This window comes from Schistocerca gregaria, chromosome 1 (genome assembly GCF_023897955.1).
Source record: "Schistocerca gregaria isolate iqSchGreg1 chromosome 1, iqSchGreg1.2, whole genome shotgun sequence".
Taxonomy (NCBI): domain Eukaryota; kingdom Metazoa; phylum Arthropoda; class Insecta; order Orthoptera; family Acrididae; genus Schistocerca; species Schistocerca gregaria.
The window spans coordinates 864,159,834-864,177,160 of NC_064920.1; the positions used below are offsets into that span (position 1 = coordinate 864,159,834).

The 17,327-nt window shown below is 37.2% G+C and overlaps 1 protein-coding gene across 3 annotated transcripts in view; it reads right to left on the reverse strand.

The window, feature by feature from the left end:
- LOC126307472 (WD repeat-containing protein 73-like) overlaps window positions 1–17,327 on the reverse strand; it is a 107,044-nt gene that overhangs the window by 32,895 nt on the left and 56,822 nt on the right. For 2 of the 3 annotated variants that reach the window (XM_049992072.1, XM_049992083.1), the window contains exons 2-4: window positions 9,991–10,213; window positions 4,013–4,103; window positions 2,581–2,874 (exon numbers count right to left, since the gene is read on the reverse strand). In XM_049992072.1, coding sequence (XP_049848029.1) covers window positions 2,581–2,874; window positions 4,013–4,103; window positions 9,991–10,213 — 608 coding nt within the window. Of the gene's footprint in view, window positions 1–2,580; window positions 2,875–4,012; window positions 4,104–9,990; window positions 10,214–16,962; window positions 17,156–17,327 lie in introns of those variants that run through there. The other variant, XM_049992074.1, reaches the window with a different exon arrangement.

Consider the following 17,327-nt stretch of genomic DNA (forward strand, 5'->3'; position numbering starts at 1 on the left):
AATTCTGTCTCAACATCCTCTTCAGACAAAGCTAGGACTGGAAAAGATTTTAGCATCTCTTAAGGGTAAGCAAAGCTCTTCCTTGCACCTTGTTCCAAGAAAATTTTCTGCATCCCTACAGTAGTTATTGTAAGGGATGCGCTTTGATACAGAAGTCCTTTATTAATCGCTAGTAGTATAACACATTTCAAAGAAACTTCGCGCATCACAAATGTGATTAGTCAGAAAATTGGTGAGATATCTTTATTTTCACTGGATAGGGACAGACCCCATTGCCATTAACTAGGTGCCTCCAGATTTTCATTTGTTGAACAGCAAAGAGGCACTTTTCTGGATTCAGGTGGAGGCCTTCCATCTGAACATGCTTCAACAGGATTGGTAGGCAGGTCATCCAGATAGCAAAGACAGGTCATCCACTTAAGGTGTCAAAGCAGTGTTCATCACATGCTTGAAGGTGGCTGGAACATTACACAGGCCACATGGAATAACTTTGAACTCATAGAGGCTGTCAGGAATTATGAAGGCAGTCTTCTTGGTCAGCCTTGTCATGTCACAATTTGTCTCTAGCCTGTCTGGATCTCCATAGCTGAGAAATGCTTAGCTGCTTTCAAACCGTTTAGTGTGTCATCAATATGCAGTAATGAGTACACATTTTTTTCTGTGATTTTATTAAGCCATTTGTAGTCAAGGAAGAAATGGCATCATCTTCTTCAAAGGAATCACTGAAGGTTCTATGATATCATCCTGGAGGACCTTCTCCACTTCCTCTTGAATTACATCTCAGTAAGGCAGCAACACAATATACAAAAGCTGACTGGTACATGATCTCCCATATTGATGTGGTGTTTTACCATGGTTTGCTTGGTTTGTCTTATCCAGTTCGATAGTAGGTTCCTCCATTGTGTTGTCCATACTGGTGGCAGAGCATAATTCTTTCTTGATGGCAATGAGAGCTGTCCATCCTGACTGGTTCAGCTGTTCCTACGCACATACCTTCTGGGATGATTCCCAGAATGAGATTTACACTCTGCAGCGGAGTGTGCGCTGATATGAAACTTCCTGGCAGATTAAAACTGTGTGCCCGACCGAGACTCGAACTCGGGACCTTTGCTTTTTGCGGGCAAGTGCTCTACCAGTGCTTCGGTAGCTCAGATGGTAGAGCACTTGCCCGGAAAACGCAAAGGTCCCGAGTTCGAGTCTCGGTCGAGCACACAGTTTTAATCTGCCAGGAAGCTTCTGGGATGAGTTGTGGCTGCTTGTGACAATTAATGACCCAAAATTCTCCTTCATCTCCTATAATATTTATGATCATTGCTGGCATACAGATTTATTTTGTGAGCCTGAGTAGCTTTCTGCAATTGACAAAAGCTTCACAGTTTAAATGAGCATCTACATTGATGACTTGAACTCATTTAGTTGATGACAGAAGGAGAACAGTGTGTTCAGTGGCAAACAGCTGCCCAGAGCAATCCTTGTTATGTGTGCTTGTTGGAGTAGTTTTGTTAATCTGGAGCTCTAATCGACTACAGTCTATGACTACCTGTGATACCTTTCATGAGCCCCATCCAAAAATAACATCATGACTACGTTCTTCTAAAATGACAAGGTCAAAAGGCTGTGTTCTGTCCTTGATAGATATTCTTGCAACAGATGAACATATTTTCCACAAGCAAACTTCAGCACAACTGCTTTGGTATCACGGAACATAGTCTTTGTTACCTTGTGACAATAAGCATTAAATGTCACCCAAAAAGGAAGTGCCTGAGATGACTAGCACCTGGGCAGGTTATCCATCAATGAGATTTCCTGATATTATAGTAACTGTCCATGGAGGATTTTCATGTGTGGTTGCCTCACCTACATAGATATTCACCTTGCTTACTTTTCCAACAATTTGGTAGCAGGCGAGCAGCTGGTATCACTCAAAGGTGAGGTTATCAGCACCCCTACCACAATGGGGAGTGACCTCTTCCATGGTATGGCAGTAGACTTTGTCCCACAGATCAACTACGTGTATTTTCCTAAATATGCTTAAATTGTTCTACCATAAGGGGACTCTTCAGCATGGTATTTGTATCAGCCATTGAGCTGCTTTTCATTGTTCTCTTATCACTGCTGGGCTACCCTGTCCAAGTAAAAGCACACATCTGAAAAATACATTAGGTCATTCCACCAATGCTAACTGCTGTTCCACATTTGCACCACAGCTCATAACAGTTTGCATATAGCTAAATAGTATCATCATAATGTGAAACTTGTGTTTCTCCCAGCATATAAAATATTCAAGAAACTTATGGGAATTCATCCTGGTGATGCATTCAAAAGTCACTGGCATTTCGAAAGGTGAACACATCAATTCAAGGTAACAAACCCATTAATGCCTTGAAAATTACAGGCTGTTCACCTGTCAAAATATTGGCAGTTATTGAAGATGACATTCAGCTGCATTCGTGTAAATTGCAATCTCAGCTGCTCCATCATCAGTGTTCATTGTGTTACAGATTTTTGTTATATGAGATTCTTATTTGATTACTATAATTAATAATAACAAGGAAAAACATCATAGAAAGTTTCACTCACCACAAGTTAGGTGACCATCTGTGGAACCAGTTCGTGTGTCATACAGACTTGCTGAACCTTCATTTTCTGAACAAACTGCAATTATGTTTCGTGACACAAATTCTGCTTTCACTGCACTTTCTTCTCCAGTGCATGGACTTAAACCTGTTGTACCAACTGATTTTCCCACAGTTAGATCGATCCAAGTTATACCTTTTCTGTTTGTTGTAACTAGGGCAAGTTTATCTTCATTATTTATTGCCATAAAAGGTTCGAACTGACTGCATTTAATTGTCTGCAGTATTGAAATGTAATCTGTGTAAAAAATAATGATAAAAATTTTTAACACTGTATGTATTATTTGTATTTTTAATTACATATCTAACAGTAGCCTTAAATTTCCATGTTTTCATTCACTTCTTTCCTGCAATGAAACAATCAATATGTATCACGTTACAACTGATTTCAGTTATTCAAACAGTTCAAAAATGGAAAAAAAGCTACAGGCAAAGTATGATGATTTTTCAACTACCGGGTCAAACTAAACAATCAGAAAGTATTAGATATAAGTAGACAACTTAATAGGCCAAAAAACATAGACAAGTATGAGTAAATATAAATGACTCAGCCAGTAAAAAGAATCCCATTATCGTTCAGGGACTTCACAATCTCTCAAAACTATGTTTGTGTATAGTTTAGGATTTCTGAACTTAGAACTGATGTTAGTTTATACACATTAAGAACAGTTATAATTTACATTATGAATGCAGGGAACAACAAACCATGGATCATCTCCTCATCTGCAAACTGCACTTAACTACAGGCTCCCCAAAAGAACTGATGGCAGCTAATCATGAACCCTATGATGTGGCTAAATATTGATTACACAGTATTTCAAATATTTGTTTGTAGAAAGTTGGTAATGTTTACAGTACCAGAATGAAATTATGTATGTACTGTTTTGGCTACACAATGTATGTTTTCTGACATGATTAAAAAAATAAAACGAACTAAGTTCATTTTGGAATATTCAGATTTACGGAATCTATTGTACTTTTACACTAATATTTTTTGTGCAGCTTGTTTGAATTTGCTTGGAACTCTTCAAGCTTCAAAGAAAAGTTACGCGAAGCATTGCACAATGAGGATATAAAAAGCTTATCAGGAAAAAGGTGGAGAGAAAATAAAGAGGCTGCAGCGAATAGTGTTTCAACTTAGAAAAAAATAGGAAATATATGAAACTGAGATGGGCAAGTACTAAGGAAACTGGTACAATGAAGACAGAAGTGCATATCAAGAAAGTGAAGTTTAGTTTGATTTGAGACAATGGAGAAAGAATAAATTAAAGTAAGGAAGATCCAATGTGCAGTTCTTAGGTGATCAGTGACAAGAAACGTCTTTTAAACTCTGCCATTGTGCTACAAAATATGCAAACAAAATAATGAGCAATTACCAGATTTTTCAGAGCCCATTTGGTACATGACTATCCCATTTAGAGCTTTTTGGGAGGCAACAAACTTTTTCTTTCCATACAGAACTCTCATCTGGAAACAAAAAATGAAATAAGCTACAAATTCTTCCCTAGATATTTATTTAAAAGGAATACATAACTAAAATGGTGTGCCAAATATTTCGATAATACAAAGTTACAATGGATATATAAAGGTAAAGACAAAAGATTAAGACAAAAATTGAAGACAAAAACTGAAGACAAAAGATTAAGAAAACAGTTACCTGAGGAGAAATCATATTAAACAGCAGGAATGGAAAACACTTCCCAGAGGTATCATATCCTATTAAAAATATGCCTACAGCAATAGCATTCATCATTTCCCTTTGCTATGTTTATAAGTTGTTAATGACTTTTCACAATTTACTGTTTCTTCTTCAACACACTTGTCATGGTCAAACTGACATTTTGTCACCTTGTAAATATGTCACGATTAAACTGGAATTTACTACAGAATTATAGTCTATCTTGATCAGATAAAATGATATGTGATAAAAAAGACACTATTATACTATAATAAGTGTTGCCAGTTTTAAAAATTACTACACTTAAATTAATTAATAAACTTTCAATATTTTTTGAAATGCCTTATAATCTCATATAAAATGCAAAAAATGGAATCTACCAACAGCAAATCAGATCATTGTTTCTATGGAACATAATTTTTTATTTCTGATTATTAAGTTTGTGTACATCCTAAACCTGCCTTTATCAGATATATCAAGAAATCTAAAACAACATCCAAAAATTAAAATGCACAAATATTTTTTGCATTAATTTATGTTTTTGCTGTTACTTGTGCTTCAGTGCATGACACTGCAGACATTAGTGCCATATATTGAACTGAAACTGAAATTTGTGTTTGATCACAATCAACTAACAGAGGCAGTAAACAAGTGTGACATGAAATTCCTATGTACTAATTTCACATGTTATTTACAAACTCCATATGGGGAAAAAACCTACCAGTGTGCAAGCTCCATGTGATTCTTATTTGCGAGATTCTAGAAAAGCTCATCAAAAAAGAACAAAATCAGAAGACTCCTGCCTGGGAGAGGATGCCCCCATGCAACAATGAGGATGTTTTTCTAGCAATTTTGAATTGTTTCAGAAAGAGAGTTGTTGTGTGATAAGGTGCATTGTCCATAGCAAGAAAAACAAGCTGAAGCCATCATGGCACTATTTTAAACAAGGTATGTGAAAGTATGTATTATTTCTTGTTTTGAACTGTACTAGCCCAAAAGAACTGAGGAAAAGTAACATTTTCCTTCACTGTAATGTTTTTGTAATGTCAATACACAAACAAACAGACAGACAAACCAGCATGATAATTTTACTTCATGCACACTGTGCTGCGAGACAGAAATTGGCAGCACAGCCACTACTGGCAAGAGATGTGATACACTGCACAGAGCAGGCATGTAGTTGGTGCACACAGAGCACCAAGATGGTTGATGTGATACTGAAAAGTCATGGATGGAATATAAATAATGCACGGAGTAAAGGTAATCTCTCACCATACAGTTTAGATGTTGAGCAGTTGACACGCACATACACAAAATTGAAAACATAGTAAAACATAGCGGAGTTTCCAACCAATGCCCTTCCTAGGAGCCAACAGGTACAAAACACACATACATTATCCCAAGCACTGCAGCTCAAGTGAGGTTTGAGCTTCGGATGAGAAACATGGTGCGAAAGGGAAGGATGTGATGGAGAGAAGGGCAGCTATGGCTAGGATGGAAATGTCCCAAGGAAGTGGGACATATCATGGCACAGTGGTTCAACCTTGCGAATGCAGGCGGAATTTTATGTGGTTCATGACTGAGCAAATGACTGGATTGAAAAAAGAGGCATGGAGGGTGATTGGTGGGAGAAGGATGACAGGACAGAGGAAGAGGGTGACTGAAGAGAGGAAAGTGTAGCTGCATGATGAAGAGGGAGGCAGAGGAATAGAGGGGAAGATAAGTGTGTGATGAGGGTTAGCAGGAAGTGCAGCCTTGAATATTGTAGGATCGAAGGATGTTTTGCAGCAACAGATCCCAGCTATGTAACTTACAAAAGTTGGTATTGGAATATGGGTGGCAGAGGGTAGGAGAGGATCCTGATCACTTGGGTTGTGAAGTAGCCACTGAAGTCAAGGACATTGTTCTCAGCAGCAGGTTCTGCACTGTACAGTCAAATTTGCTCTTGGCTGCAGTTTAGTTACAGCCATTCATTACGAGAACAGTTGGTTGGTGGCCATTTCCACATAAAAGGCTGTGCAAAAATTATAGCAGAGCTGGTATATGACATGTCTGCTTTCACATGTGGTCCAGTCTCTGCTAGTGCAGGAAATGCCACTGATGGAACTGGAATGGGATGTGCTGGGTAGGTGCATAGGGCAGGTCTTCAACAGGAATCTGACTTGTGTGGCATGGGACTGGAAACAGGTTCATTAACTAGTGTTAGAATCTGTTGCTGAGTACAACATGCTTGACTTCATTGCTTCATCTATAGACTGAGTGCTCACTTTTATTCCTTTCTTTGTTCTGACTGCATTGGGCTCAAGGTGAAAGCATGAAAATAAGTCAGCACCACCATATACAAGTTAAAACAATGTATGAGGTGCGTTCAAAAAGTATGGTGACTTTATATTTTTATGAAAAAATATTTATTTATTCATCAATATTCATGTTGTCCCCTTCGAAGTAATCCCCCTAGGGTACAATGCATTTGGGCCAATGCTTCTTCCAATACTCGAAGCACTTCTCATAAGCATTTTTTTGGTACAGCCTTGAGTACTTCCAGTGATGCAGTTTTCATTTCCTCAATTGTTGAAAATCTGTGTCATTTCATAGGTCTCTTCAGTTTTGGGAACAGGAAAAAATCACAGGGACCAAATCCATTTAACATGGTGGCTGAGGCATGATTGCCATGTTGTTTGTGGCCAAAAAAAATCTCACAAGCAACAATGAATGAGCAGGTGCACTGCCATGACCCAAAAGTCATGAATTGTTCTTCCACAATTCGGGACTTTTCTGCATTGCTTCTCGCAAATGGCACATAATGTCAAGGTAATATTCATTATTGACTGCACGACCTTGAGGCAAAAATTCATGATGCAGTACACCACTGTAATTGGGAAAAAAAAGTGAGCAAAACTTTCAAATTTGATCAAACTTGATGAGCTTCTTTCGGTCTTGGCTCTCCGGGATGCTCCCATTGGGAAAACTGGGTTTTGGTTTCTACGTCATAATCACAAACCCATGTTTTGGCACCAGTTATGACCCTTTTGAGCAAATCAGCATCATCATTGATGTCATTCAAGAGCTCCTGAGCAATGCTCATGTGATGGTTCTTCTGACCAATTGAGAAGTTTTGGAACAAACTTCGCTGACAAGTCTCTTGCCCAAAACAAACAAAAAAAATTGCATGACACGAGCCAACTGATATGCCAACATCCTCACCAACTTCTCTTATGGTAATTTGACAATTTTACAAAACAATTTTCTTCACAGCTTTGGCATTATCATCTGTTGTTGTTGTACTGGGGGTCCAGAGTGAGACTCGTCACTGGCATCTTCTTGGAAGAGCTTGTACCACTTGTAAACATTTGAAAATAGCCAATAACATTAAAACATGTCTAACCTTTCCAACTCTCAAAACCATATTAAGTATGCTGTACACTTGAAACTGTGAACATATGCTCGGGACATATCTACCAACACAAAAAAGATCAATAATTAAATTTACGTTGCCCACCCAATTTGAAAAGTCACCTTACTTTTTGAACAGCCCTCGTAAGATCCTTCTAACTTCTAAACACAACAAACTGAACTTGAATTGGTTGTATATGTAGTGACTCCAATTCAGTTTTTTATGCAGCTGGAGCCCAAGAAATATTACAGTCTCACTTAGATTGTACAATTTATTTCTGGTATCAGCAGATTACTTTTATTTGTTTGAAATTGTAACATATGAGTCTTAGTAAGGCAGAGTATGATATAGATAAATGCTAGGCCTGTTCATTCATTATCTAGGGTGTGCCTGATAATGGTTAGTTTGGGACTTGGCTGTAAAAAGATGTCAATTTTCAAATAAACCTTCTTGTCGTTTTACTGTGAAAAATTTGCTCTAACAAGCAATTTATGTTTCATTATTATTGTTTGCAGACACTTTTTAGCAAATTCGACAGATGGATTCATTATTCGACAACTCTTCTGTAGTAGTTGGTTCTCTTCACAAGTAAACTCATCTTGTTTCGAGTTAAAGCAGATGAGTTTCATGGTTCCACCTTCAGCCCAAACAATTATGTGAATAAACATCAATATGTACACAAGCCTATAACCAGGGTGTTGCAGGTCTCCCAAATGTCAGCTCCTAATGACTGTCTCATCACAACAATCACTCCACTAGAATGTACCTGAGTTTGTGATTATGCCTGTTTCCTACTTATTCATTTATTTTCACGAAAGATTTATTGCTTCCTTTAATCTAGACATTTAAGAAAAGACATACCATGCTCTACCATCATATCTATTAGGTGGCTGTTGACGCACATGTGGAGTTTGTGGTACTACACACCCAAGGCTGACCAAGTTCCCCTGTTTTCCGAGTTCTAAAAACCTAACCGAATAACGACATGTGAAAATATTTATTGAAAGTTACAGAAAATGAAGAAATGCCATTATTGTGTTTAAGAAAGTAAAATTACATCAATTATCTTTTTTAAAAGTTTTTATACTATGTACAAACACCAACATGCAAACTAATGACAAGACATGCATTCCCAAGAAGCATAATGCATTCATAAACACCTCCAAAAACATGTTTAAACATAGGTGTTAAAACTATTAAAATATAAAACTGTATGGAAAGTCCAGTAGTCCGCTGTAGCTGTATTTATTTCAGTCAATTAGAGACCCACACAACCAGTTTTGCAACTATTAAGTTGCATCTTCTGGTGTATATCTGTACTGATTTTTTTTTTAATTAATGCTTTAACAGTAGTGGAGAATTGAAGTTATTTGAGATATCTTAAAGTACTGAATGAATAGAATTAAACATGCTAGAAAATATTGTGCATCTAGTTAGGAAAATAGGTGTGGATCACACACACCCCACAAAGAACAGGTCTATGTGTCTCTAATAAATAATATTTGTAATTTCATATCAAAAGAAGGTTATTTACAAATAAAGTGTCTTATGGTGCAGCAAGTAGTCACAGAATGTCAAAGAATAATGGTTGGCATGGCTAGGCAAAGTTACAGCCCTTCTCAATTGATAACATCATCATCAACGATGAATGTCATTTCTAAAAAATGAAAGAATAGAATTAGGCATCAGAAACTGATCCTTGACTTAAAAACAGTAAATTAGTAACTCAAATGAAAAAGAGTTGGGGACCGTCCCAATGCAATATAGAAGAACAGCCAAAAACAGGACTGACTTGTGTTAAAATCATGAACTGTTGGCAATTTATCAATTAAAATATGTTCCTGGTGGTCTCTGTCAAGCAATAGACAATGCTCCTCATAAATGTTGTCAAGAACAGTCCTGTAGTCATCAAAGAATGAAATAAAGTTAGTGATGAAAATTAATGAAACTAATGTATTGAAATCTACTGGAGATGTTATTTTAGCAGCTTTGAGGGCTATCAAATGTCAATCAGTAATGTATAACTATTTTAGCTGTGGTTGCCCCAGTTTTAAAACTGCCCGCAAAAAAAAGGAGGAGAGAGAGAGAATATTAAATAATATGAATGCAATTTACAATCTCAGAATCTTTATCTTCATAAAATCACACAGAAACTTAGGAAATGAGATCCATAAATAATAAACCAACACAGAATCTGCCTTATACAACATATTACAATATGGTTCGACAAGCTGTAAAACAAGCACAAATTTCAATATTCCATTTAACAAAAGAAAACTTACATCTACTAATGGTGCAGAAGTAAAACCACCACTTATTTGTTTCAAATCATTTTTCTCTAATCTTGCCTGATCAGGCAATTCAGTCAGTGACTTTGGCAGCATTAGCTCCATGACTTCATCATTTCCTCTTCTATCTTTTCCAAATACACATATGCTTTTTTCACCAGATAAAAACAGACGATATTTGGGCGTTTCAAATTTGAACATCTGAAGCACACTGTACCTGTAAAATAGAAAATTTGGAAAATTATACACCATATACACTGCAACTAAGTCTTCTTACAAAGTGTTGCAATGTTGTGTGTATCAAAGACTATCTATGAAGTAAGAAACATCTTCTGTAGACTCCTACATACTTTCAAGAATTTAGAGTTGATCACCTTTAACCATGCCCTCAACAAATGTTGATTATTTAGGGTAAAAATCAAAATTTTACATGAGTTACTTTTGCTCTCAAATGTTATTTGTTTTTTCTTTCCATAGATTGCTTTGTTTACATGGTCCTCTATTGTCAACTTCAACTTATTGCTGTAATCCTACATTACTTTGCATCTGACTGTTTATTCTGTAACTGTAAGCAAAAACTGCAGTGAATTAAATTAAAATGTGCAATCTGTAGGTCACTTTGAATAAATGAACTCCCCCACCAGTTTTACTGAGAGCCTAGAAGTTAACATTGAACCTGAGCTTATTTTTTCATTACCTGGTGTTGCTGCTTCATTCACACAATGAAGTATCACATTCCTGTGCAATGGTTTGGACCATTGAGTATTAATAGTTATTTTTCTGGTCAGAGTTACACAAATTGGAATGTGTAGTAGTAAAATGCAAAGAAGGAGAGAAAAATAAAATAAAATGATATACAATAAAGGCTGTAATTGTACTCCTTTCAAAACACGTAAGTATGGGGAAAAAACTGCTTACATAATAAGATTTTTAGGCAATTTTTACACCCGGTAATCAGAAACACAATGGAAGAAAGTTAATGAAAATATCTACAGGATTTTCTGCAATGAGGGGACAGACTTTCAGAAGAAGAATAAACATACAAAACTGAGTCTGTGAACTTCAGGCTGGATACACTACAATTGAAAGCTACAACACAATGTAGCTGGTATCACAACTAAACATGAAACACCTTCAGAACTTATTGCATGATTCACTGTCTGCAGGATGCCTCATCACCATAGGCGGTCCAATCATTAGATACGTCATACAGAGCCATTTGCCTATTAGATTTACAAATAACCCCCACCTTCATTTCTTTAAGGAATCAAACTCTTACATATAAAACACCTTCAAACATTCAATTACTTTACAAATGCATTAATGACTTAAATACTGGATGTTAAGCATGTAAACCCTTCATCACCAAAGACACAAAACCCTAATTATGTTGCTTTTATTAGCTTTACATAATTCACTTTTAGACTAATGAAAAAGTAAAAATAAAAAATGGGTAAACTGTATAAGCAATATTCCCTTTATATGTACAGGTATTCTGTGGAGGTTGTCAATGAGAAAAAGTTTTCAAAAATTTGTTGTTGCGGTCTTCAGTCCAGAAACTAGTTTGATGCAGTTCTCCACGCTACTCTATTCTGTGCAAGCCTCTTCATCTCCGAATAACTACTCCAAGCTGCATCCTTCTTGATCTGCTTAGTGTATTCATCTCTTGGTATCCCTCTACGATTTTTACCCTCCGTGATTCCTTCCAATACTAAACTGGTGATCCCTTGACGCCTCTGCATGTGCCCTACCAACCGATACCTTCTTCTAGTCAGGTTGTGCCACAAATTTCTCTTCTCCCCAATTCTATTCAGTACCTCCTCATTAGTTACATGATCTACCCATCTGATCTTCATTCTTCTTTAGCACCACTTTTTGAAAGCTTATATTCTCTTCTGAAATAACCTATTTATCATCCACGTTTCATTTCTGTACACGGTTACACTCCATACAAATCAATGCTAACAAATTTCCCTTCTTCAGAAATGCTTTTCTTGCCATTGCCAGTCTACATTTTATATCCTCTCTACTTTGACTATCATCACTTATATTGCTCCCCAAATAGCAAAACTCATCTACTACTTTAAGTGTCTCATTTCATAACCTAGCTCCCTCAGCATCACATGATTTAATTTGACTACATTCCATTATCCTTTATTTTCCTTTTGTTGATGTTCATCTCGTATCCTTCTTTCAAGACATGGTCCATTCCATTCTACAACCCTGTCTCACTCCCTTCTCAACCACTGCTTCCCTTTCGTGCCCCTCAATTCTTACAATTACCATCTGGTTCCTGTAGAAACTGTAAATAGCCTTTTGCTCCCTGTATTTTATCCCTACCACCTTCAGAACTGTAAAGAGCATAGCCCAGTCAACACTGCCAAAAGCTCTTTCTGAGTACACAAATGCTAGAACCCATCTTCTAAGATAAGTCATAGGGATAGTGTTGGTCGCGCGTTCCAACATTTCTACGAAATTCAAACTGATCTTCACTGAGGTCAGCTTCTACAAGTTTTTCTATTTGTCAGTAAAGGATTTGTGTTACTATATTAAAACTGAGACTTATTAAACTGATAGTTCGCTAATTTTTACACCTGTCAACATCTGCTTTCTTTGGGATTGGAATTGTCATAAAGTGTGAGGGTATGTTGTCTGTCTCATACATCTTGCTCGCCAGATGGAAGAGTTTTGTCATGGTTGGCTCTAACGCAATGTTGTCTACACCCAGGGCCTTGTTTCGACTTAAGTCTTTCAGTGTTTTGTCAAATTCTTCACACAGTATAATATCTCCCATTTCATCTACATCTACGTCCTCTTCCATTTCCATAATGTTGTTGTTGTCTTCAGTCCAGGGACTGGTTTGATGCAGCTCTCCATACTACTCTACCCTGTGCAAGCTGCTTCATCTCCCAGTACCTACTGCAACCTACATCCTTCTGAATCTGTTTAGTGTATTCATCCCTTGGTCACCCTCTATGATTTTTACCCTCCGTGGTGCACTCCAATACTAAATGTGTGATCCCTTTATGCCTCAGAATATGTCCTACCTAATTTTCCATAATATTGCCCTCAAGTACATCGCCCTTGTATAGACCCTCTATATTCCCCTTCCACATTTCTGCTTTCCCTTTTTTTGGTTAGAGCTGGTTTCCTTCTGTGCTCTTGATATTCATACAGGTGTTTCTCTTTCTCCAAAAATCTCTCTACTTTTCCTGTAGGCAGTATCTATCCTACCCCTAGTGATATAGGCTTCTACATCCTTACATTTGTCCTCTAGCCATCCCTGCTTAGCCATTTTGCACTTCCTGATGCCTTTTTGCCTGCTTCATGTACTGCATTTTTATATTTTCTTTTTTCATCCGTTAAATTCAATACCTCTTCTGTTACCCAAGGATTTCTACTAGCCCTCGTCCTTATCTATTTGATCCTGCCTTCACTGTTTCATCTCTCAAAGCTACCCATTCTTGTTCTACTGTATTTCTTTCCCCTTTCTTGCCAACCATTTCCTAATGCTCTCTCTGAAACACTCTAGAACTCTGGTTCTTTCAGCCAAGACCCATCGCCTTAAATTCCTACCTTCTTGCACTTCCTTCAGTTTTGACCTACAGTTCATAACCAATAACTTGTGGTGACAGTCCACATCTGCCACTGGAAATATCTTACTATTTAGAACCTGGCTCTAAATCTCTGCCTTACCATTATATAATATATCTGAAACCTTCCAGTGTCTCCAGACTTCTTCCACATATAAAACCTTCTTTAACGATTCTTGAACCAAGTGTTAGCACTGTGCAAAGTTCTACCAGGTGGCTTCCTCTTTCATTCCTTACTCCCAGTCCATATTCACCTGCTACTTTTCCTACCAACAAATTCCAGTCCCCCATGACAATTAAATTTTCATCTCCCTTAAGTATCTGAAAAATTTCTCTTTCTGCATCATACATTTCTCCAATCTATTCATCATATGTGGAGCTAGTTGGCATATAAACTTATACTACTATTGTAGGTGTAAGCTTCATGTTTATCTTGGCTACAATAATGTGTTCACTATGCAGTTTATAGCAGCTTATCCACATTACTATTTTTTGTTAATTATTAAGCCTATTCTTACATTGCATTTGAGTTTGTGTTTATAACTCTATATTCAACTGAACAGAAGTCTTGTTCCTCCTGCCACTGAACTTCACTAATTCCCACTATATCTAACTTTAACCTATCCATTTCCCTTTTTAAATTTTCTAACGTACCTGCCAGATTAAGTGACCTGACATTCCACACTCTGATTCGTAGAACGACAGTTTTGTTTCTCCTGATAACAACGTCCTCCTGAGTAGTCCCCACCTGAAGATCTGAAGGGGGTCTATTTTACCTCCAGAATATTTTAGCTAAGAGGATGTCATCTTCATTGATCCATACAGTAGAGCTGCATGCACTTGAGAAAAATTACGGCTGTAGTTTCCCCTTGCTTTTGACAGTTTGCAGTACCAGCACAGCAAGGCTGCTTTGCTTGATGTTACAAGGGCAGATCAATCAATCATCCAGACTGTTGCCACTGCAACTACTGAAGAGGCTGCTTCCCCTCTTCACGAACCAAACATTTTCTGGCCTCTCAACAGACACCCCTCCATTGTGGTTGCACCTACGGTACAGCTATCTGTATCACTGAGGCACACAAGCCTCCCCACCAACAGCAAGGACCATGGTTCATTGGGGAGGGTGGGGGGTCTCCATTCATATATTATCCTAATCTACGCTCTATTAACTAATGACCTTACCAATGACAGGATTTTAAGTGGCTAAGCACAATACAGTCTTTTTCAGGTTTAGAAAATGGTTATTATGCTGAATATTTACTTATTTAAGCTACGTCCAATGTTCAAAAATGCAATTGTACCAACTTACTGGAGAAGGAGAGAAAGAGAGAGTGTTTACTGGACTACTCCATCCAAAGGATGTATCTGATTACTCTGAGGAGTATTTAAACTAGTTCTCTGAAACGAGTTTATTTCTGCCCTGTACAGCATATGTAACAGTTAATAAAAAGTAGTGTGCGTGCAAAACAAAAACTGCCAAAGAGACCTTTTGAACTTTCTTGAGTATGTTTCCCACATATTAATGAGGAACACTAAAACTAAGTGCTCAACTACAGCAGGCAGGTGTTCTACCTGCCATCGTTTGTCCAACTCAATGAAGCCAGATACAACTGAGTCATACATTCACCAGTTTCACTAGTATTTTGTGGTGCTGAAGGCTACAAATCCCACTGGCAATGGGCTTTCTTTTGTCCTCTATAGATTTACAAATATTCCATTTGCTTTAGAAATTGTTGCCACTTGCGAACTGGTTAACATTATCATTCATAAGATCTGTAATTTCCTGGAAAGGCAGGAATGTCATTTAGCTCTAGCAACATTGAAAATTACAAACCGTGTCTAGCCTGCCACAGATGGCTTCTCTTTGCGGCCCTATAAAAAATAGAATGAGTCTTTTTGCAAGCTACATATGAGAGACTTGTTTGTGTGAATGGTTACAAGCTGGCTATTTGGTTGGTCGATTTTGGGGGGAGGGGGGGGGGGGGGGGGGAGGTGACCAAACAGCAAGCTCATCAATCCCATCTGATTACAGAAGGATGGGGAAGGAAGTCAGCTGTGCCCTTTCAAAGGAACCATCCCGGCATTTGCCTTTTGTAATTTTAGGGAAATCACAGAAAACCTGAATCAGGATGGCTGGACCTGGATTTGAATCATCGCCCCGTGAATGTGAGCTCGCTATTTACATATTACTGTCACAGTGACTTACATTTTATGAAAATAAACATATTTGGCATTATGCATATTAATAGTGACAGATTTAATTTAATGAATGGGGCAAATATTTTTGTCTTCTATATCACACATACTACTAGTTTTTAACTAAATTTGTCTACTAAACAGAAGGAGTCGCCCAAAAGAAAGGACCTTAGATTGAATTTAAAGAAGGACCTAAGATTAAATTTAATGTTCACTTTGTTACCTTTCAGAGGATTTCTGTTATTGAGTATATGAGCAAAGATTTTTGTGGCTATGTACTAAACATATTTCTGAGTAATGGAGCTAATATTTTTCTATGATGATGTAACTGAGCATTACTTATCCTCTCAAATGGTGTTGCATTATTACTGACAGATTTAATTAACAATGATGCATTCATTGTATAAGTGCAGTTCAAACGAAAAATTCCTTGAATATACAAGTGCAAGATGACAGTGAAGATCACACATTTTTGTGAAAGCTTGCTTCTGTAGAGTCAATACTTTCTCCAGAAATGGTAAATTGCCACATAAAAGTATGCCATAAGACAGTCATGAGTGTAAAATATATTACGCCCTTAATTAATTTATTTCAGAAACCAGTAATTATCCAACAAGAAAAAAATACTGAACTTAAGATTGAGAAGTTGAAGTATACATTTCTTTCGATTAAAATTTTTGGTCAATAATGTACTTCAATATAAGTACTCTAACTCATTCACTGAATCATTTTCATGTGCTGCATTAACTGTTGGCAGTATTCTGTTTATTGTACTGAGCTAAATATGCCTTTTTTTTTAGACAGATTTCATTTGCAGAATACCACTATACAAAACTCCAAAGTGGCACCTGTATTTTCTTGTCACGATCTCTCTAACAGAATAAATATAGCACTCACTTCATCTGAAAAAAGCACAAACTTTTTTTAAGCAAGAACTTAGTGTGCAAGTAATTCCTGCAGATTCCTACATTCAAGACATAAAAATGAGGTTCACCACCAACAAGGAGACTTACAAGGAAACATTAAGGCTCTTTGGCTAAATTGGAGGTGTTCTTGCAACAGTTCAAGATTTAAAAACAACACAATCAGCACTCCTATAACTGCTGTCAATCCTTGGTAGTCTCATATTTAGATATCATCATAGTATTGGTTATGATCACCAGAGGCATGTACTTACCTTGACTGTGCATTATCAGCTCTTGAAATTGCTCAGTCTTGCAGTGTTATGTGACATGTTTCCAAAAGCATGATAAATCTGACAGTCTCTAAGAAGTTTGGCTTGTCACATTCGGGCTGATTATAGAAAAATTCTACTGCCACTAATGTTCATATCACATAAAGTTTGTGAAAACATGGGTAAGAGACATTGTGGCTCTTACAGAGGCATATAGACAGTTCTTTTTCCCTCATTCCATTGCAAGTAGAATGGTACAGCATATTCCACCCATGCACTCTATGATGACCTGCAGAGTATGTATACAGATGTAGATTAAATGTAGATTCCTCATCATGTCAAGAGCAAAGCAAACAGGGTCAATCCAT